Source organism: Epinephelus lanceolatus, chromosome 10, assembly GCF_041903045.1.
Source record: "Epinephelus lanceolatus isolate andai-2023 chromosome 10, ASM4190304v1, whole genome shotgun sequence".
Lineage (NCBI taxonomy): Eukaryota > Metazoa > Chordata > Actinopteri > Perciformes > Serranidae > Epinephelus > Epinephelus lanceolatus.
This window is the reverse complement of record NC_135743.1, coordinates 12,182,425-12,205,670: the sequence shown is the minus strand read 5'-3', so window position 1 is coordinate 12,205,670 and position 23,246 is coordinate 12,182,425. Positions and strand designations below refer to the sequence as shown.

Below are 23,246 nucleotides of genomic sequence, written 5' to 3'. Positions count from 1 at the left end.
GCTGCGTTACCCAACTACGGTTGCATTGCATTGCAGTTAATGCAGTTTTGACAAGAGAAGAAGAATGTGTGGAATGAAAAAAGACGACATCTCTGCGTCTTCTGCATCAATTTTTTATTATTTCAAACTGTCTGAGTCTGACAGTGGCAGTGTGGCATGGTGCATTATCCTGCTGGGGGGCCACTGCCATTGGGGAGTGCTGTTGCCATGAGGGGGGTTCTTGGTCCACAACAAAATAATCAAAGTTATTCACTTCACCTGTCAGTGGTTTTAATGTTTTGGCTTATCAGTGTATATTTCAATTACTGCCTAGAGTGGAGAACACTTTTAAGTTGTAAAATCCATAGCAGTGCTCACAAAATGTGTGTGACATGGTTTCATTTACTACATTCTGGCTCACGTCTATCTGGGCCATTTTTGGTAGCCATGGCACAGTTTCAATGGCAACAGGTGTCACTTGGACCAGATTTGGGCCAACAGCTATGGCCCATACCACTTGTCTGCATTAATGTGACTTCTAGCTCATTGCATAGAGAACAGGTGTAACAAATACACAGCATGGTGGTTTTAGGGTGAGCAGCAGCCAGCTGTTAGCCAGATACGGCCCACACAGCACTCTGGTTTGTTGCCTGTTTGCATGTGGGTCATCACGTATAAGCAGTACACAACCAGCCAGTTTGAGGGTTGCAACCACATTGCAACATCCTGTCCCCAACAAATTTACAGAAAATGTGGGTTACAACGCTGAGGTAGCTACAGTTCAATGTTTAGAGCTATCTGTTTAAACAAAACATACAGCTCCGGAGCTTCGTGCTGCTATGACTCTATGCACATACGCTCTGATGTTGACAGCTGAGTAAACCTCCTCATCCATTTTTAATACAGATGAACATTCTGGGAAATGTTAGTAAACTGACCTTGAGTTTGATTTTTTTCCTCAAACTAAATGTGGTGGAGGAAGTATTCGGATTATTTACTTTAGTAAATGTACCAAAACAACAATCTAAAAATACTCCATTGCAAGTAAAAGACCTGTATTCAAAATTTTACTCCAGTAAAAATACTTAAGTATTATTTGCAAAATTTCCTTTAAGTATCAAAAGTAAAAGAACTGCTTCTGCAGTGTGACTGATAAATTATCATATGACATCATTAGATTGTTAATACTGACGATGCATTACTGTGTTGGGAGCATTTTACTGTGTTTAGCTGCTGGGTTGGAGCTACTTTTAATTACTTTATATACACTCACTGGCCACTTTATTAAGTACACCTGTTCAAGTGCTCATTAATGCAAATAGCTAATCAGCCAATCACATGGCAGCAACTCAATGCATTAAGGCATGTAGACATGGTGAAGATGACCTGCTGAAGTTCAAACCGAGAAATGGTTGTTGGTGTCAGAAGGGCTGGTCTGAGTATTTACTGGGATTTTCACACACAACCATCTCTAGGGTTTACAGAGGATGGTCCCAGAAAGAGACAATATCCAGTGAGCAGCAGTTCTCTGGGTTAAAATGCCTTGTTGATGCCAGAGGTCAGAGGAGAATGGCCAGACTGGTTCAAGATGATAGAAAGGCAACAGGAACTCAAATAACCACCCTTGTTTCCAGCACCTTGTTGAATCTATGCCACAAAGAATCAAGGCAGTTCTGAAAGCAAAAAGGGGGCCAACATGGTACTATCAAGGTTCCCCTCATAAAGTGGCTGGTTAGTGTATAGTTAGGTGGTGAAGTCTAGTAGCTGTCAACCTAGAAGTCAGAGCACATCTAAGGGGTCATATATCGAGGAGAGTTGTGAGATGATTAATTCAACATTCATGTGGTGTCGGAAAAGTTGTAAAAATTTGGAACAACAACTCGGAAAGTTAGTGAAAATCTTCGTAAACAGGAAGCTGAGTTGATGTCATATATGTTTGGTTGATTGGAATTACCTTTTTATTAATTCACATATGCATGTCAATTTTTTGGTAAGGATGGAATGAGCTGCACCTTAATAAACTATCCAATCTTAATCTTCTTCTCTGGTGCAGAAGTCAGAGAAATGTCACAATGTGACAAAGGAAGACTCGCACACAGAGCAAAAGAAGATTCAGACTGAAGTCTGGATTTAAAAACTTTGTATTTTACATGTTGCAGGGCTGCACAGACAGTGAAAAAATGTGCAAATGTGCATAAAGTGCATTTTGGCCCATGTTTGACTTTCCTCAGTGCAAAATGGACTGAATCATTTGCACTTTATGCACATTTGCACATTATTTACCTGTCTGTGCAGCCCTGCAACATGTAAAATAGAGATTTTGGAAATCCAGCCTTCAGTCTGAATCTGTTTTTCTTCTGTGTGCGAGCCTTCCTTTGCTACATTGTCAGTTATTTGCTCACATGTAATTTGTAATATGGTATCAGATTGTAACCGTTAGTTGCTGTCCACGTAGAGGGACCTAGATTAAACAGTTGATTTGATCTTATAAATTGTGTTGTAAAGCGTGTACGATGTTACTTTCCACCTCTCACTTTGATGTTTAACTTTGAAGCCAACACGGACAAGATGTCCTTCAGTACAAGAGATGTAAATTAAACTTTAAGAGCTACTTAATCTTCATTATAACTAAAGAAACTCCATCTGCTGCTGAAGTCTGTGATACTCTTAAAGCTCCAGAACAAAAGCTGTGGACCTTGAGTTGTTTTGTCAAACTACTGTACCTCAGAAATGCATTAAAGGGACAGTTCACCCCCAAATCAAACATACATATTTGTCCTCTTACCTGTAGTGCTGTTTATCAGTCTAGATTGTTTTGGTGTGAGTTGCTGAGTGTTGGCAGTATCGGCCACAGAGATGTCTGCCTTCTCTCCAGTATAATGGAACTAGATGGCACTTGGCTTGTGGTGCTCAAAGAAAAAACTCAGTTACCTGGTTACTCAAGATGGTCCACAGACCTTGACGTGAGCAGTTTGAGTAGTATTGGACAGTTTGATAAGTAATCAGGGGGAATCTGAACTGGGGTTTGCTGTGTAGCCAGAGACATAGCACCTAATTCTGGGCTCCAGCAGCACGACCAGTGTCTCACTCAGCGCCAGCTGCATTTTGAGACGAATCCTAGTGCAGGGGCAGACTAAAACATTTTGCAGCTTTAAAGGGAAACTTCACCCTATTTCAAAATTCATACGTTATTCCTGTGGTCTCAGACAGTCCACAAAAATATTAGAAAAATCGGACAACTCTCTGCCAAAGCCAAAAGCTACAGTGCTAAAACTCAAATTTGTGATGTCATAGGGTATCACGTCTAGAGCTGCTTCCAACTGGTCCAGCACCAGGGTCCAGATTTCTCCTTAGTCATTGGTTCAAAGTCCACACTTTAATATATTTAGCATCATGCATGTGTAGCTGTCCATTAGTCACTCACTCTACAGCAGGAAACGGCACTTCAAAATAAAAGCTCTGTGCTGGAAATTCACTGTACTTAAACATAAAGTGTGTTTTTTACAAACTTGACATGTTTATGAGTCACTTGAGGTCCATTCAGAATGGACCCACGACCAACCAGTTAGGAACCACTGTTCTAGATGAGATTGAAAGCACCCAGGGGAATGTTCTGAGTATATGGGAACATTTTTTATGTCAGAACTGAGAACACTACAACAGAATAAAGCTCATTTAAGTATTTAAAAAATCTTTCTTTGGGTCCACAAAATCAGGCTCCCATTTATTGACTATGGAGCAGCTCCAGACTTTACACATGATGACATCACAAGTTTAAGACGTACCTCTCTGGTGCCTGGCTTTGAGAGAGAGCAGCTCAAGTTCACAAATATTGATTGAACTTCCCTAGGCCATGGGAATAATATATTAGAATTCTGAGGTGGTGTTCCCCTTTAAGCTTGAGAGGGTCCTCAGAGAGCTTCCACCATTTTGAACTGGATTGTTTAGACAGTTTTAATTTAGTTAAGGCCAGCAATTAGTTAAATTGCAAACAAAACCACTTTTTATTCCATGTTTTTCGAGGCCTCCCCTCCCTCCCGTTGGGGCCCTGTGTACTACATCGCTCCTGTCAACATTTAACACTTGAGGGCGTAGCTTGTGAGCTCCTGTTGCACTGGGCTGATGTGTTTCTTTGCCTTGTTCATCCATTATGGGACTGCGTGATTCATAGTGTTGCTGGGTATAATAATCAACCTGTTTCTTCCTCTATGAAGCTGACTCTGGAGTGTATATGCCTTAACGGCATCTGAATCTGTTGTCTGAGGCTGGGGTTTTCTCCACAGTGGGATTTATTTCCTGTGTACTGAACTACACCCACCAACCGAATCACTGCGTAGAAGGAAGTGTGCATCTACTGCTTGGTCACCTAGTGAGGTAGCTACAGCTCGAGCACGAGCCTCTCGTCCATGAACAGATTCACACTTCCTTCTGCACGCTGATATAGTTGGTGGGTGTAGTTTGGTTGAAAGAAAATAGTTCCTACACGAAACTGCTCACAGCAAGATCTGTGGATTATCTTGAATAAGCCGCTCCATCAACTCTGGCTCTATGAAACTGAAGAGAAGGCGGACATGTCTACGGCCGATATCGCCAACACTCGGAAGCTCATGCCAGAAAAAATCTAGATTCATAAAAAGCCAGTAGGAGGGAGAATATTTTGGGGTGAACTGTTCCTTTAAGTACTTCCTGAGTGAATGTGTTTTCCACTTGCGTAAATAAATAAATAAAAACAGGTACAGATAAAGACCGCAGTTACAGATTATCTGTGCATGTGTGTGTGTGTGTGTGTGATGACTGAGGTTAAATGAGGACGGCAGACAGTGTGCATCTCATTTATTTTCACCCATTCACACATTTTCCATCAAACAGCCGCAGCTTGCCTCGGAGCCAAAAACAGCGTACCATTCCCCTTTAAATTAGAATACATAAATAAAAGCAGTTTGCATTTACACAGACACTGACAATGTTTCGCTTCCTCTTTTTTTTTTCTCAAAATCTTTGTATGAATTGAGGCTCGTAGTTTCCAGTCCACTGTCACAATGTCCTTCCCTGTGGACAGATGTCAAGCCTTTGCATAACCAAGCAGGAGTAAACTCTGTTAGGGAGGGAGGGAGGACAGTCCTGTTGTAGCTGTATATTATTTACATTATGAATGACAGGTTATTTTAAACCAAACAAAAGATATCAACAAAACAACTAAAAGCTGTTGTTTTAAACATTCATATCCATGTGCCGTTCCAAACGAGAAAGCAGAGAGAGAAGAACAGAGCTGTTTCGTTGTCTTGTTCCACCTTAAAAGACTGCACGTTTCCTTGATTTAACATTTAGCCCTTAGCCCTGCTCGTCACGAAACAATCCTCTGACCAGAAAAGGAAAACACACGCAGGCTGGTGGGAAATTGCACCCTCATTTCTCAAACACTCTTAGTCACATTTGCACACACAAACACACACACAAAGTCTTTACCATCCCCCATTCAATCTAAGCTCCAGCCAACTCCAATTTAATCAAACTCCTTTGCCTTCGGGCCTGTGGAGCGGCCCACTCGCGCCATCTACAGGCTGAACTACATAGTGCTTCTGCTCCACTGGGTTTCACATTTTTAAAAACCTCTCGCCACCTCACGATTGTATTTTGCAGCTTAAAAAAAAAGTATCTGTTGCCTGGTAAAATGCAACAAAGCACAAACGCTCTTGTTCCATCTGCTCTGAGCTCAAGCACCATTACAGTTCAAATAAAACAGGAAACGCAACAGAATCATGACACTAGATCCAATCCATAATCTGTACAATATTAAGAAGCATTGAAGGTGCCTGTAGTTCTTTTTTTTTTTAAATGATTCGGTAAACAAACACGATATAAGTCAAGGAATCCTCATGTAAAACTCTCCCTCAGGGTGATCTGTACTGTCCATCATGGAGAGAGGAGGGAGAGAGAGAGGAGGGAGAGGGAGAGGGGGGAGGGATGGACGTTTGTAGAGATGATGGCTTCCACTTGTTTCGTGTAGCTGCACTGTTGCAGAGCTCGACACATGAAAACTGTTCTGGCTGATTTTATCAAAATGTCTTTAGCTGAGTGTTGATGAAACCAGTGAAGAGGGAGCGATTCCTCCTGAGAGTCCGGTCTTACTCTTCGTCTGCGTTCTTCAACATGAGGATGGAGTTGTAAATCTTCAGGGCAGGTCCTAGCTTGATGGACAGGATCTTGACGATGTCCGCTTGGGTGAGCAGCAGAAAGGCCTCGCCATCGATTTGCTACAAAGAGAAGGAAAATGTTTTGCTCCATATCACTGTGGTCTACAGACTAGAGGACTTTGAACACCAAACTGACATCAAAGAACTAGTGGTGATTAAACAGACTGTCCTGTCGCCTGTGTCTTGGCCAAAAAATTGCAGTTGAACACACTGTGAGGCATACAGCCATTCAAAAAAAGGAAATCCAGAAAACTGACAGGACAGATACAAGACGCTAGTGTTGAAAGAACAAATGATATTTACCGTGCGCTTGTGAACAATAACACAATTACAAACTGTTTCAGCTAAAGAGCTCAATGGCTAAGAAAAAACAATCTTACTATAACATGTTTCGATCTCATGCCCTTTAAAGTTTAGCCATATGTTTGCTCTCCTCACTTTTGTTTCTCTTCTTCTGCAGTGAGTTTAGCAGCCAGTCAGAGTAATGTGGGATTTATACTTCTGGGTCAAATCGATGCCATTCCTAAGACCATAGCCATAGCCTGACATGCACCTCCCCAGAAATGTAACTACACATTGCGGTGATGCAGACTTCCTGTCTATTTTGGTAAGCTGAAACCGTTTCCCTCAATGGAAACAAAGCTTTTATTTACTTTAATTTCACAGATAAGAAACAATAAATTGTGAAGACAATAAAGCCTCCACAAAAATAGCATTTTAAATCTTGTGTGTGATTTATCCTGGCTTCATATGAGTAGAGGGAATCTCTGCTCGTCGCTAGGCTAATTTATACAATGTAAAAGGCCATAGGCTTGTGCTAATCATGTTGTATTTGTTTGGAAAACGTGTTAAGTATAAGACAGTTGTTTTGTCGGTGAACCTTGTGAGTTGTAATGGAGACGAATTTTGTAACGTTATCTTTGTTAAATGCTGCTGTTGTCCCTGGCTTCATATGAGTAGGGGAAAAGTATGCTAGCCGCTCGGCTAATTTATACAATGTAAAATGCCATAGGCTAACTTAAGCATGTTGTATTTGTGGGGAAAATGTGTCCAGATAAAGACAAGTGTTTTGTCTGTGAACGCTGCGAGTTATAGTGAAGCCGTTTAAAGTGTGTTTTGGGTGTGTTCACAGAATCTCTGCTGCAGCCTAGTGTTTTGGAGGTGTAACTGCAGAGTGACACAGACACACCACCGCACAAGTATAAATGCTCAAAACAGCGTAGGCAACATGCGTAAGGTCTGCTGCACAAGTATAAATCCCCCTTAATTTCATTCACTGACTGGTTCTGCCATCTCCAGCCCTGATTCAAAATGCTGAATCGACTGAAGAACAGCCGACAAGAGCCAACTAGTGGAACACACGGCTAAAAAATGGGGCGACAGACGCTCAGTCAGCTTAATGTTTCAGGGCCCTCACTCAGATTCTGACTCTTTTAAGCTTTGAAGCTGATCCATCATGAAACAGCAGAGACATCTTGTTAGCAAACGGTTGCTTATTCACACATCCAGCAGTTACGGAGCATCGTTATTATTCATTTGGAGTCACGTTTCTGGTCACTTGAGCAATATAAATCCAATATTCACTTTCCTTTTAGCTCTGTTTTGTCTCTACCAACTCCTGAGAGAATATGTGTCTCTTTAGCTGCCAAACGCTCCACTCTGTTCACCAGCTCGTCTCTAACTGTGCCTGTCCTCTTTCCATAAAACAGTTTAATTAAACTCTCAGCAAAAATATATTGCATTGCCTGATGAAAATGTGTGTGATTGCTCTGTGCTCTGAGTCTTCTGCACTCCTTGGGCTTTAATAAACATTAGTGTGTAACTCTAACTGTACATGCGATCATTATTTACAGTTAATATATTTGAATGAGGTTTAAATTTTGTACATTATATCTCCTAAGAATTACATATCTTTCAACATGTAAATCAATTGACAGCATTAACTGTGGATATGAATCAAAGGTCTCAAACAAAAATCTAAATGTCTTATCATGAAAATGTATGCAAATGTTATGAAAATGCAAGAAACTGCGTGGAATTAAGCAGAGCTGCAGAGCAAACACACACATGAGGCACCTAAAAAGTATTCACACTGTGGTCGGGCCTTTTTTCTGCGTGCTTCATGTCAGGCAGACTACACACACATGGCACCAATACATAAACACTGAAGTGATTAAGTCAGTGCAAATGTATTGCTGCCACCTGTGTGTATGTTTCATGTATTGGTTTTGAAGTTTTGCCATCCATCCACTACACAAAAAAAGAGCTTTTTCATGTATACACAGAACAAAAATTAAAAGAGCACTTTTGTTTTTGCTTCCATGTTTCACAGTTTTAAAGATCTAAGACTTTTTTTAAAATGCACTTAATAGATAAATGTCTCAAATTTTGTTCCCACATTTGTTGAAGTCTGTGTTAGTGAGCACTTCTCCTTTTCCAAGATTATCCATGTTCACTGAATTTTCATTTCACTACCATAAGCCATCCCCAATGCTGTTTCCCTGAATTTGGCAGAACATTATATTGGCCTCCTTATCTGCAGATCATGTGTACCCACACTATCTCAGGACCTCCACATCCAGTGTCTTCACCTGCAGGATTGTCTGAAACCAGCCACCTGGGCAGCTGATGCAACAACTGGTTTGCACTGGGCAGAGTGAGAGAGTAGTGATGTCCTGTGGCTGCAGATGTGCTGATGTCATCCAAAGCAAGGGCCTGTACACTTCCTACTAACCGCTGGCTGTTGTAACCTTCAGAAAGTTTAGTTGTAATCTTTCTCTCTGCTACAGACATTGCTGTTCTTTACTTTGGATCATTGTGTTTTCGACAAAATAAAGGTTTTTTTGTTGAAGTGCCTTGGTTATTTTGTAAAAGTGTTCACACAATGTTCTCTAATTTTGATCACCACTGTATATTGGCAGACACCCATGATGATACAGTGACCCCTACAGGACAAATTAGCAACCTACACACATTTAACACCATGGATGGCTCCTGTACACTGCATTAGGCAAGTGGTGTCACACCAGATACTGGCTGATTCTTTGGAGTATGTGACCAATATGTGGAGTTGTTTTAATCAGCATCTTGATCAGCCACACCTGTCAGGTGGATGATTATCTTGGAAAAGTGCTCACTTACAGATTTTAACAAATATGGGACCAAATTTCGAGAGAAATACATCTGTTGGGTGCATACAAATTCTTAGATCTTTAACTTAATCTTGTAAAAAAAAAAAACAGGAGCAAAAACAAAAGTGTTGTGTTTGAATTTTTGTTCAGTGTATTTTCTATGCAAACTGGGGGCTTAGTAGACATTATGGCACAACACTACTGACTTGTTGACTGACAAAAAAAGCAACTTGAGGATATTTGGCTCTTTTTTTTAAATGTTTGAGCAAAGATCAATCAAGCATTAAAAAATAATCTATCAATCATTAAATATGGTAATCATCAGCTTATCGTAAGTCTTGGCGAGTTCATCAGTAAGTTGAGGTCCTAAATAGCAATGAAGCACCTACCTCAGTTTTAAATGTAGCAGCATGTTCTTTACATCCTGGGAGTCCTTTGACAAAAGAGGCCACCTGATTAAAAAAAGAGAAATAACTTTAAGTAAAAATCTACAGACAGTCCGTCAAACACAAGATGTTTCAATCAATACGTTTATCCACTAATCAAAGTGCTTCGTAGGCCTTTACTGAACCAACAGGCCGAAAGAGAGCACCGACTCAGAACCAGAAAAGCTCTCCTTGAATATTCATGCACAGTTGCGGTTTCCCCAGAACAACTAGACGCCTTCATGTCAGATGAGTGAAGGAGGAGCATGTCTGCTTTTCATGTGTCAGCGCAGTGCGAGTGTGTGAGCATGTCTGACCTCCTCGGCGCTCCAAGTGGCCACTCTCTTGGCAGTCAGCCCCAGAACCTCGGGCAGCAGCTGGCAGTGTTTGTCCCAGCAGAGAGCCACCCGGTGGGGGGGAGAGGCGGAGATGCCGGGGGAAAACACAGACTCGTGGAGGGCCTGCTGGAGAGAGATGGCGTCTGGAGAGGCTGAGGACAGAGGGAGGGCAGAAGTCAGTGGGAGTGAGGTTTTGACGCTTTACCATGTTTAATTTTACACACAGTCACACGCACCTTTACTGTCGCCAATCTCCTCTTTAACGTAGTGCATTTTCAGGTATTTGGGGACTGGAGCCGTCCTGCAGAAACACAGAAGTTAGAGTCACTCTCCAACACAGGGGAACACTTTCTGCATGCGGCAGAGCTTGGTGAGATGATTTCAAGACTGTACCGTTTAGGCCTTGTTCCATTGTGGCTCTGCTCACTGGCTCCACCTGCTGGCTCAGGCTGAGCATTACGTCCTACACGCTCAGCTTCCACTGTCACTGGTTTCCTAGCAACACAGATAACTGCTCTCAGGTACAGACCACTGGATGGACTTGCATGTGAAACACTGAGAGGAGTTCTCTCGGGAGTTTAAGTAGCTTTTAAAGTGTGTTTGTGCTGTTTTTGTGGAGCTAAATGCACAAACCTGTTCTGGGAGTCTTCCGCTCCGTCTGGCTGGTCCAGCATCGAGGATGTCTGTGTTGTAGTGTTCACGTGAGGGTCCGGGCGTCGGCCACGTGGATGAGGTCCACTGAGGGCGAGGGGTCGTTCTCCGCTGAGGCGGTCTGGCAGCAAGCCCTCCTTGTTCAGATTCATCTCCGAGTAGGGACAACTCACCTGACTGCACACACACAAAAGACACGGCACCTTTACCCAGGCCTAAAACAAAACTGCCAAAATGTTCACTTCTGATGCTCTGCGATGTAACAGGTTACAATGAAAAGGAAGAGAAAACAGCTAAAAATCACCTTAAAGGCTCAAAACTCCCCCCCACACTCACAAGCAACACATTTACACTGCAGGCAGCCCACACAAGGATAAATGAAATTTAAGAACATTAAGATTCTTTCTTCTTCTCCTGTGCACATTACATACACAGTGCCCACACTGATGTGCTGTTTGAGCACAGTGATACAGCAACACTGACGAAATCAGAATAATTTAGAGTGTGGTTTTCATAAACAGAAATTTGCCCAGAATTTAGGCTAGAATGTACTGATGGAAGGGATACTAAGAAGTATTACACCAAAGCCTAAGATTCTTTTTTGGGTGACGATTTGATTCAATTTTCCATTTAAATTTTTTTTCCAGCACTGACAGGTGTGCCATTGTTAAACCATCAAGTCTTGATTCATAAAGATCAACATATCATTCGTTTTATGCCCAGTTTTATGACTTCTTTAAACACAGATGCTACATGGTATCAAGTTTGATATAACCGCCTACTAATAGGGCTGGGCTGTATACCGGTTTGCACCGAAAACCGGTATTTATTTTCGTTATGATATGAATTTTTCATATACCGCCATACCGGTGAATCGCCCAAACAACGTCCGGAACGTGCGCAGCAGCAAAGTGTTTCAGCGGGGACCCATTTCACCGCTGTACACCACAGGCACGCTTGAGCGGGTGAGAATGAGAGCATAGAAAAGTTTAGAGGCGAGAATGGCTGCCGGAGAGAGTCCTGAAAGCAAAGCAACTGTACACGATGACCCAGAAGAACTCATACCAAAAAGAGCAGTGTTTCCCCTATATGCAACTAGCAGTGGCGCACCGCCGTTTACAATTCTCCTCTGCCCTCTGTATCGCACACGGCGGAGTTTCGCCTCGATGCGCACACACCCACACACACACACACACACACACACACACACAGACAAAGCGCACACACACAGGTGAGCACACTCGAGCACGGCTCGGACCGCATTTTCCTGACCGAAGACAACCCGTCCCGAGTCCGAGACAGTTAAGGCCGGGCTCCACCGGGCACATCAGCAGCGCGGCACATCTGCAGCACGAGTCCCGCAGCAGCTCGCCCCCTGTTAATCAATTACAGCGGCTCCACCGGCAACGGGAGCGGCTCGACAACCCCCGTCTGTCGCGCGACAACTCTCTATTTTACGCGGCTCTTCTATTTTTGTCGCGCTACGCTCCCCCACGCGACCCTCCAGCAGATAAAAACTACATGAAATAGTGTGCTAAACGAGCACCATGTGTTTTTAAATGAATAAACCATTGTCAGAGGTGATATGTGATGATTTTTTTTCATGCATTTACCCATGTTTATCCGTGACATTGTGTAAATGTCTGTGGCGGACATTTGAAAGCGAGTAGATGACAAACAGTACAGTAAACTTGTAGATAACTCAAATATATGTAATAACTTAGGTGGAAAATGCTTTAACATTTCATGCAGCCTCTCGGCTCAGCAAACGGTAAACAACCCCACTGGCTTCTCTACGTGTCGCTTCCATGCACAGTCAGTGGAGCCAAAATGAATGGAGCGGAGCGTGTGTTGTGTTCAGGCGTTGTCAGGTAAATAACAAATTCCGGCACTTGAATAGGCCATAGCACAACACAGCAGCATGTCAAGTTGACCGAACCTGAGCAAAATACCATGAAATACCGTGAAACCGATATGATTTTTTCTTAAAACCGTGATATGAAAATTTTGTCATACCACCCAGCCCTACCTACTAAGGTCCTGATCAGAGAGAGCGAGTCTTGAGGTTTTCAAAACGCGCACCGCACTGCCTTTATTGTTGAAGATGCCTTCTTTATTTGAAGATAACCACCGAACAGCCATAGCATAAATGTTATTTTGCTGTAAGTAATGTTAAAATCACACATCTGTATCTTTCAGCATAAAAATGGACAGAGGACACCTGCTTTCACTCTGAGGGGGGGAGGCGGTTCTTGTTGGACACAGGGAAACTTAGGTCCATGTGGGTATATGAGAACCTCAAACAGAGGAAGAATCATGGGAAGTACGCAGCTGGTCCAGCACTTTTTCTGCTCTGAGCTCAAGTTTTTTCAATTCGAGGTGTTTTCGGGGCGCTCCTGCAGAAATGCAAGGCACTCAGCAATGAAAGAGAAGCGAACAAATCGCTTCACTGTTAAATTTCCTTCGGGATCAATAAAGTTGCATCTATCTGTCTGTCTGTCTGTCTGTCTATCTATCACTGTCAAGTGGGAACAAAATGAGTAGCCAAGAGATGGCCAAAGGCTTCTTTACAACAACATTTTGAGTTTCCTCGCCTGCAAAAATGGTACGTTCCATTTAAACTGAGTCAGAGTTTCCAAGTTCCCAGTCGGAAATATCAACTGGAATGCCCCCTGTGGTTGGATTTCCGACTCAGAAAGTCGAAAGAACCTCACTAACCCGCCCTCAAAACCCAAGATGGGTTCTCCGCACATCAACAGTAGTGAAAGCTGTTTCTTTCTTTCTTATTGTCTCTCAGTAAATAAGTCACACACACAGTACTGTCCAACTTCTATCTGTGGAAATGTCGCAACAGTGTTTCTATGTGTAAAAATACAGCATAATGCTTTGCGCTCCTATCCTGGCTAGAGCAAGCCCCACTGTGAAATAATGATTTTCAGACTTCTTGTACTGGAATGCAGCCAACTCGGGTGTGACATCATTCCCAGCTCCGACCACTAACTTCCAAGGTAAATGGAATGCAGCAAAAGACATCACATCCTTGATTCGCTGTCACTTCTCTAGTGTAGCTGACAAACTGTAGTTTTTCTGATAATCACGTGTTTGTTGTTGGGAAAGTAAAATGTGGAAGAAAAAGGGTTTTCCTGTTCTGTTATTTCTCCGTCATCCCCGACTCCGGCTGTAGCCACAGTGTCTGGAAAAGTGCTTCTGCAGGCTACCAGTAAGCTACACCGCCGCTATGGGGGAGGCTCCGATCCTACTTTTGATTTTGAATATAGAAATCGAAAGCTCATTTCGACCGATTTTTGATTAATAATACTGGAGTCTTGATGCTTCAACTGAGGAGTAAGTGATTTAGAAAACAACCATATGTGTGCCACACGACATTAAGACTGAGAAACAATAGGAAAGAGAGAAACAAGAACAAGAAAAGAGACTGAGTTTGTGCTACTAACGTGTAGTGGGTCCCATAGCGAGGTCCTCTAATGTGGCCAACCCCGTTGCATCCTGGGGTAGGACATCCTTGGCCCGGGGCAGTCACTAAATCACTGGAGCCTAAAACACACACACACACACACACACACACACACACACACACACACACACACACACAGAGCAATGTTCATAAAACTAAGCAAACAACTGCAAGACCATTTCCATTTTTAATTCATTATAGGTTCCTCCAGAAGTGAAATGAAAGCAAACACACTGTGCTGACTCATCTGTTGAAATTACAATTTTGGATTCTTCTCCTCAGAAACCTCGACTGACCTCTCTGAATATCAGGCCTGACAGACAGGAAGAGTGTGTCTCACCGTTGGGATATTGTAGTGGGTGTCCAGTCTTCTGACACCAGCCTACAGGGTGCAGATCAGGGCAGTCTGTCTCCACCCAGTAGTCATACTCCGAACTCCAGCCATCAAAATGAATCTAGATGAGAAGAGAGGGCCGTTAAAGCAAATTAGACAGAGCTCACCAAGTGAAACACGCCCAGATGAGGAGACCTGTTGTACCTTTAGTCGGTGGTCCTCTGTGTCTGCTATGGTTGCAACACGGATGAGCATGGGGTTCCTCTTATCCACAGCTTCCACTTTCATCCCAATCTGGAAGCCATGTGGAGGTCGCTGCAAACACAGAGCAGACCAACAATCACATGACTACATCTTGACTACGCTTGTACATATTATAAATCTATGTGTATGAGTTGTACCGGTTTAAAAGCCCGAGCAGGAGCAGCCTGTGTGCCCGTCTCTTCCAAATACTTCTCCCATGAGAAACTCTTGGGTTGTTTATATTCTAAGGAGAGGGAATTAGATCCGTTAGATTCAGTTATGTAACACGTGACCTGTAGATCAAACACTGGTGACAATCTGAACATCCACAGGAACTGACAGTGACATGCATTTCACCATTAATGTAAACTAGCTTCAGTATATTTACTTTAAAATTGTTAACACCAGAAATATGTAATAAAAGTAGTAAACTTTCTACAGCAAAATACATCAATCACGCAAGCAAAGAATCACATTATAAGCTTTGTCAGCAGAATCTAGATATGGATTAGTATTTACTCTAGTAATGTTAGATTCTGCATTCCCTACGGTATATTAAAAGAGTTTATACTGACCCACGTGTGTCTTGGTCTGTGTCTTACCAGCTGGAGTGGTCAGAGTTAGCTCAGCCTCTTCACAGTATCCCACAGGATGGATGTATGGACTGCTAGCGTCACACCTTGATAAGAAACAGCTACTAGGTGAACAAGCACGTATTAAGGGATGTCTCAAATGCCAGTTTTTGTCATGAGAGACAAGGACACAATTTGCACTATCTTGAAACAACAGTTTTCAGTTAATGCACCTAAAATAATGTGACAATGAGCCACTTTGTTAGCACTCAGGTTGCAGTAACATTAGCCATAATAGCTAGAAAAAATACTTTAAAGACAGATGTTTCCATAGAGTTTCCAGGTGATTTGCCAGACTCAATGGAGAGTTATGATATGCCAGTTTCTTATCTGGCACTCAACTTTTTGGGGGTCATATTCACACTTTTAAAAACTAGTCCATTGACATCTTGGTAGCAAATCGGTAAGCCTGTGGTTACATGGTCCAGTTTTAGTAGTGCTGCACATTAGATGACAGCGAGTCACAGTTATAAAACTACATTTTGTCTAAAAGTCATTTTCTGAGAATAAATTAATTCTAATATATGTTTATGCTGAATTGGATGTCAGTAACCATGACAATGACTTCAGCACAATTTTAGACTTTTTCAAATGTGTTCCAGGTGCATAAACTCTAGTTATGCATGTCCAACTTTTCCAGACTTTATGTCCAATTTCCAATCCACCTCATGTTCATTTCCACATTCTCCATAGCAAAAGCACACCAATACAGTTCCCAGTAGTGCTCCTAATGTATTCAGATCTGAAAAATTAAATATGGTTGAAGTATGTACGTTATACCCTCAAAATGCTATGTTCCCAGGCTCTTCTGAAAACATTTCTCACATGTCCAGATGAAGGTTAATGTACAATGTGGCTGCTACATATAAACCTACACACTGCTGTGGACACCACGTTAGTTCGGTTCAGAAAGTCACACAATAACCAACAAACTAAACGATCGAGACAGCAGGTAGACAAGCAACTTCCACGTAATGTGAGGTAAAATTACTGTTTCTGTCAACAGAGTCTGCCGGCTTTGAAGAAGGAGATATAACAGCTTCAGTTTCAAATCAGAAAGGGTTGTCTGATGCTGACACTTAAAGTGATGTTGTTTTTCTTTAGGTGATCCTTTTTTTAGAGAACAAGGAGCTACTAGTTACTTGTACCTCTGATTGGAGGGGTTTCAATTTTAAAAACATGTTAAGAGGACAGATGGACGTGCTCCTTAAATCAGGCTCTTACCAATAATCATACGTGTCATCCCAGTTGTCAAAATGAATGAGCAGCCGGTTGTCGACGACAGCAGCAATAGTTGCTACGCAGATCAACGATGGGTTCTTCCTGTCCACTGCCTCCAGCTTCATCCCTGCTCTGAATCCAGACGGAGTCACAGACTGGAATAAAAAAACAAAAACATACACGTTTAGCTCACATAAAACCTCAATTTAATAACTTGTTGATTTATACTGTAATTTTTGTGTGCTTGTATTGTTTTCTATGTACTGTAATAAGGGTGTCCTTGCTCTCAGTTGCCTTCCCTGTTTAAATAAAGGTAATAATAGGAATATTACTGTGTGCTTCATACTCACTGTGTTGAGGCTCTTGAAAAGGTGTTTTGGGGCCAGCTGACCCCTACAATTCTTCACATACATGCTCCAATTAAACTCTCCGTCCTTACAACCTACAAGACAAACCTGCTCAGTAAAGCTGTTTGTAAAATATTTCATACATTTTTAAGTTTGTGTGTGTGTGTGTGACTACCTTTAGGCAACAATAACTTATGCCCGTTCTTCTCACACCAGCCAGCTGGTTTTATATCCCATGAGTCGGCGTTGGCCCAGAAGTCGTAGCATTCTGGGTAACCATCGAAGTGGAGCCTAATCCTATAGCCTTGGATCTGAGAGGCGATGAACAGTCAAATTGTTAAATAAACAGGGATTAATATGGATGTGGTCATATGCTAAACCAAGGTTACAAACGACTATAAGTGCACGCACCTCTGCGACCGTGAGAACACAGAACAGAGACGGATGAGACGGGTCCAGCCCCTCCAGCTTCATTCCAACCTTAAAACTGTTCCTGCTTTGAGGAAACGACTGGTGCTGCAGGACAAATGTACATCACAGCTCGGTCATGATTTGGTTCATCTGACACCAAAAAAGCAAAACCATCTGGTGATACTTAAATATATCGACACTAAAACTGGCCAGTGTGTATGTGGGGAAAATGTACCTCCTTGAATAGTTTCACAGGAGCAGCGATGGCTCTCTCCTCTTCCAAGTAAGAAGGCCAGCTCCACGCGCGTTTCTTATTGGCTGGTGCTGTCACTGAGAGTCAGTCAGAAACACAAGTATGATGTACTGAAGTTAGTGCATGAGGACTTCCATCACATTCATGACAAACATACAGATGCAAGTTTGAAATATTTTTAATTCAGATCAGTTCAGTTTACTTTTTAATTTAAGACTAAATTGTTTGGACACGTCATATTTTTCTTGCAGATGTGGATTTTAAGTAGGAATATGGTTATTAGAGTGAGTGGGGTAAATCTACATTTTGTCATCAAATAAGTATGAGTATAAAGTATTACGTTTACCGGTGGGTTTAAAGATTTGTAACATCAGAAATGTGAACTTTTACACAGAAAAGCTTGACTCATTTTGACAAAATGAATAAATAAATAAAGGATTAATTCAAGATAGATTAGATACATTAAAATTAAAATTGTGGCAAACAAGACTTCACAAATTCAAATTTAAAACTATTTAATGACTATTTAAGGACCTGCAAAAAAAAAAAAAAAAAAAGTTTTTTAATCTATCACTCTGTATGTCAATGAAAAACATGACTAACACCTGGAAACATGATCTTACTATTGATAGATCGGTATCAAATTAATATAAGCTGTCATCCATGCCTGTCCTGTGTCACACTTCCAGGGTGCCTGTACACTTTATAAGTTAGAGTTAAGATATTTTAAGAAGTTTCAATACTAAATGCACTAAAGATTTGAAAATAAAAGTTGATAGATGAGACGACAATCTGTAAGACGGTTGGTTTCTCACTAAGGCAACAGCACATCATTTCGCTCCAGCAATTTTACGACTTACAAAACTGAAGTTAGGGACATAAAATGTATCTTGAATTGTATTTGATACCCATTAAAGGCCTTGATTTTAGTTGACCATGTCAGTCATTTTGAGGTTTAGTGCGTAGGATTTAAGGGCATCTACTAGCAGAAATGGTATATAATATATAACTATGTTTTCATGAGTATATAATCACCTAAAACTACAAATTGTTGTGTTTTTTTTTTTTACCTTAGAATGACCCGTTTATACCTACATAATGAGTGGGTCCTCTTCCACAGATGAACCAAATACTGGCTCTAGAAAGGACCATTTGTGTTTTTATGTCAGCCACTGTAGTTCTCCAACACTTTTGGGTCACAAGAGAGGTTTGAGTTCTGCAACCTCACTGCTAGATGCCACTAAATCCTTCATACTGGACCTTTAATGCCTGTTATGGGCTTTTAAAACCCTGTGAGACAAGAGAACACCTCTATCCTTATCCCCATTCTACAGTGGCAGCAGTCTAACATACCCAGTTTGGCAATTTTGGCACCTCTCCTGCCTTTGGTGGTCTTGGCCTTCTCCTACAAAAGGTGAAATAAAAAAATGTGTCAATAATCTGAATTATCAGCTTTATTCCCGCCACCTATCTTGTGTGGTTTCTTGGCTTAACGTTGAGGAGAGTAATTATAAGAATAGAAAATTTTCATTAAATGCTTTGTTGCAAAACTTCACTTATTACAGAAACTGCAGAAAGGGAAATGAAGTATGAGGGTATGCTCCTCACCTCTGGTTCCTCTTGGTTGTCTTCCTCTTCATCACCAGAATCCATATAGATCTTCCTCTTTTTGCGCACACGTTTCCCCAGCCTCTCACCCTCAACTGCTTGACTCTCCCTTGCTTCCCCTGGAGATGATCTGTAGAAAATAAAAATTTGGCTCCAGGTGAAACTGCAAAATGATCTGAAGGACACAGAGGTGTTTAACGATACTGGACGTGTGATTTCACCTGCCGCTGGAGGGCTGGGCACAAACTGAGCTACAGAATTTGCCCTGAAGGAGGGCATCGCGGGCAACACGACTACCGCAGGCTCGGCACCTTGACAGCTCCCCATTTGGGCCCATGTCTGCGCTGGAGCCAACTTCAACACTGGGACCAACCTCCACACTCGGGCCCTCCATACTGGGGCCCTCCTCTAAAGACAGAAGCACAGGACCAGGAGCTGGAGGACAAAGCAGAAAGAAGGTCTGAAACTGACAAGTAGAGCATCAAAAAGTCAACACTGCATTGCTTTACAATAACAGCACTGTGAGGATTCAACATGTGCTGTCATACATTTAACTTGAGACGATCCAGGCTGACTCTGAGTGGCTGGAGTTGTGGCTGTGCCAGTCTGTGATTGGCCCTCTGGTGGAGGTGTAGGAGTGTGAGACTGTGCTGGGTCCAAGGTCTCAGGCTTAGGCTCTGTCTTCTGCCCTTTGACCTCTAGGTCTGTGACAATCTCAAGAGTCCCAAACTCTGTCATGCGGAACTGTAAAACACAAGCAAGGTAGAAACTGGTATGTTCATCAGGGTTTCTGCCAGGAAATTATTGAGCTGGTACATCGCCCTAATCCTGATCATGGTGTCTACTGATGAAGGTACTTCATTAAGGACAACCTACATAATATTCACACTGAATAAATATATCATATACCCATGGATGGATTACTAAATGTGCAACCAGGCAAAGGCCCAGGAGCCCAAAGTGTCAGGACCCCCCTGGCCTTTACCTGCATGTCACTTAACATACTGACACAAAGCAACCACAAGGAGACACAAAATTATCTCAAATAGGCACAAAGTGACCTCAAAGAGACACAAAATGACTATAAGCACAGAAACCAACCACAAGGAGACACATAACTGGCTCCAAAAAACACGACATTGCCTCAAAGAGACTCAAAATTATCCCAAAATGAGGCACAAAATGAATACAAAGAGAAACTAAACAACCAGAAAAGACTCATAATTACCATAGAGACACAGAATTACCTCAAAGAGACACAGAGTGACTACAAGGAGACACAAAATGACATCATAGAGACACAAAACAACTACAAGAAGGCACAAAATAACCAAAAAGACACAAAATAACCTCAAACAGATGCAAAATTACCTCAAAGAAACACAAAATTACCTCATTAAGACACAAAACAACCAAAAGGACACACACAACAACCACAGGCAGGGACAAAATGAATACATCGAGAAACAAAAAGACCAGATCTGACCTAAATTTGTCTTGGAGAGACACTAGATAATCTCCAAAAGACTCAAAGCTGCCTCAAAGAAACCCCACATTACCTCAAGGCACAAAGAGAAACCACAAAGTCTGTGTGTCTCGTTCCTAAGTAGGAGATGTGGTGGGGCCTTTTGGATATCTGTGTCCAGGGGCCCACTGTCTCATAATCCACCCATGGGTATACCCTGTGCAACAACGTGAAACCCTGCTCCTCCAAATTTGTGTCTGACCACAGACTTTTACACCAACATTACTCCCATACCCTGATGTCACTACCCGGCAGCGTGGCAATACCGTCCTTCCAGTCCAGAGCACCCATCATATCAAACTCAGCTCCCTGAGAGGGGCCATCGCTGGGCGGAGTGTCGGTCATTCCCACTCCTCTGATATCCCCAACCTGCAAAGATGAAATATAAAACAAATACCAAAGACACTGCCACATGATGAAAACTGACACAACAACATTACAGATGTTCAAAATGTAACAAAGGTTGATTAAAGAAGGTTCAGTCCACATCTTTGTCTCATATTATGGCGTTGTTCTCCGTCTACTGTGCTGACTGTGTGTGATAATCCCAGCGAAGCAGCCCCCTGCATGGCTTTACCTACAAAGTGCTCCCAAACGTCAAATGCAGTTTCTACCTGCACTTGTAAACAGCATTGCCGGACATCACCGCTGGATGGCGACTGTGTGCTGGCTTGCAGGATACACCATGCACTTCGATTTCAGACCAAACAGTCAATAATAATATTGTTTTGCTGGCCAACTAACAGGGGAATATGTGCACAAATGGCCCCATTAGAGTGAACCTTCACCAGGACCATTGACAAACATGAGGAAAGATGTCTCAACTTGAAGTTAACCACACAAGTTCATCTTTTCCTTGTTTTAACAGTATCTCCTAAAACCGACTGTTTGCCTGGTTATGAACAAGTGAGAGGGTGATTTGGTTATCCGTTTTAAAGAGAACACTGTTTTCTGCACTGACTGGCCAAACTTAAAAGCGTTTCAAGGCGACTAATATTACGATATAACGTTTTAGTCTTGACGCATGTTCAACACTGAATTAAGGTGATATTTTCTGTTTGCATTGTGCTCATAAGCATGCGAAAAGTAGACAACAGCCCGAGCTGATGGATCTTGATTAAGTTTGAGTTTGCACTTGATGCCTCAGTTTTATTCTAGCCATAAATAAAGTGAATGTAGGAGCGCCCATGATTAGCATTCGTCTTATACAAAATGGCGGAGCATAGGAAGAGGCCACCAACACGTTTAAACTATGTAAATTACTCAAGTTACCCATTTAAACAAATCATGCAAAGCCGCTACGCGTCGAACAAAAGCAAACGCTTGCTGTATAATTTCCTGACTTTGTGTTTTCCGCCACTCGAGTTATTTTCTTCACTTTCCCCTTGTCACGGAATGTCAGCCCAGGTTGCTAGCTAGCGCTGACACGAAGCTAACAGCCAGCTAGCTCCGCTCCGTTCAACTGCACTGGGGGTTGCTAGACGGCTAGCCATAGCATTGTGACTGGATGCAGCCAGCTAAGGACAATCTGTAATAAATAAGTTTCCCGGTTAATAACAATAGGAAAACGCATTTCGCGAAACGTCAACATTTCGCACAACAGCACACACAGTCGCAATAACACCGCGCCACTGTTACGAGCTTCAACATTGTTGCTTGATTAATTTCTTCAATAGAAACTTGAAAAAAACGATTTATTCTCGCCGTTTTAAATCAGAGTGGAAATAATGTGAACTAACGCCAATAAGCGAAACGAAGGCCGCTTTTTCAAATTTCGCCACTGTTAGCGGCAATAAATGAGTATTAACGCCCGTATTGTTTAAAAAAATGTGGAACTCACCTCGTTTCTGTTTTAACTCTTATTTAGAGCTGGATAGGAGGATGCGCATGCGTGCAAGATGCGCTGCCTGACAACTTTGGGTCTCGGAAAAGTTCAGTTTACTATCGGTGGTCAATACCGGGCCTGTTTACTCTCACAACACGCCCAAAAACTCAGTTCGGCACCGATATAACGAGCACTACCGATGGACCGGTGCTCGTATCCACGGTTTGCTCGCAACAGCCACAGAAGTATTCACATAAAGAAGTACGACTGAGTGTATTTCAATGGAGCGCAGAGACCGCAGTGTCTTCCATAACCGTTGAGGAGCGGTTGGTTCCCCTCTGGTCAAACTGCCTGTCCCCCTTTCAGTTAAAAAACATCCTCAGTTGCCAAATGGCTTAAATATGTACATGCAACCCGAGCACGAGCGATAATCAGTTTGTTAACGCCGGTGCTAACAGTAGGATTAAACACACAGGCCTCTAAGTGGCATTTTATTAACCTAAAAGGACCCAAATACGATGCAACACAACAATCTGGACCGGTTTGTCCGTTAAAACACATCCACAGTCATGTCGGCTGGTGCGTATCCAGCACATAAAGTCGTACAGGATGAATGCACATTTGAGTTTAGCTTAATGAAACACACATTTAACA

At 42.2% G+C, this 23,246-nt stretch overlaps 2 protein-coding genes across 5 annotated transcripts in view; one reads left to right on the top strand and one right to left on the bottom strand.

Moving 5' to 3' along the window:
- msh5 (mutS homolog 5) overlaps positions 1-8,853 on the top strand; it is a 35,893-nt gene extending 27,040 nt beyond the window's left edge. The window contains exon 26 of the mRNA XM_078171207.1: positions 8,716-8,853. The gene's annotated coding sequence lies outside the window, so the exon portion shown is untranslated. The remainder of the gene's footprint in view (positions 1-8,715) is intronic.
- Positions 4,798-22,908, bottom strand: l3mbtl1b (L3MBTL histone methyl-lysine binding protein 1b). Of its 4 annotated transcripts, none has more exons than XM_033640542.2 (22): positions 22,608-22,908; positions 21,002-21,136; positions 19,791-19,986; positions 19,464-19,677; positions 19,243-19,372; positions 18,988-19,039; positions 17,617-17,711; positions 17,382-17,486; positions 17,146-17,281; positions 16,974-17,065; positions 16,627-16,778; positions 15,346-15,449; positions 14,929-15,014; positions 14,732-14,842; positions 14,534-14,648; positions 14,174-14,273; positions 10,701-10,895; positions 10,461-10,562; positions 10,304-10,368; positions 10,047-10,219; positions 9,694-9,756; positions 4,798-6,233 (listed from the first exon to the last, which is right to left on the bottom strand). In XM_033640542.2, exons 2-22 carry the CDS (start codon positions 21,110-21,112, stop codon positions 6,105-6,107), a joined length of 2,526 nt encoding a protein of 841 aa, XP_033496433.1. In that variant the 5' UTR covers positions 21,113-21,136; positions 22,608-22,908; the 3' UTR covers positions 4,798-6,104. The 4 variants fall into 4 exon arrangements, with proteins under 4 accessions (XP_033496433.1, XP_078027656.1, XP_033496434.2 ...); XM_078171530.1 differs by lacking the exon at positions 22,608-22,908 and adding an exon at positions 22,111-22,588; XM_033640543.2 differs by lacking the exon at positions 22,608-22,908 and having other exon boundaries at positions 15,373-15,449; positions 21,002-22,589.
- Positions 22,909-23,246: the final 338 nt, after the last annotated feature.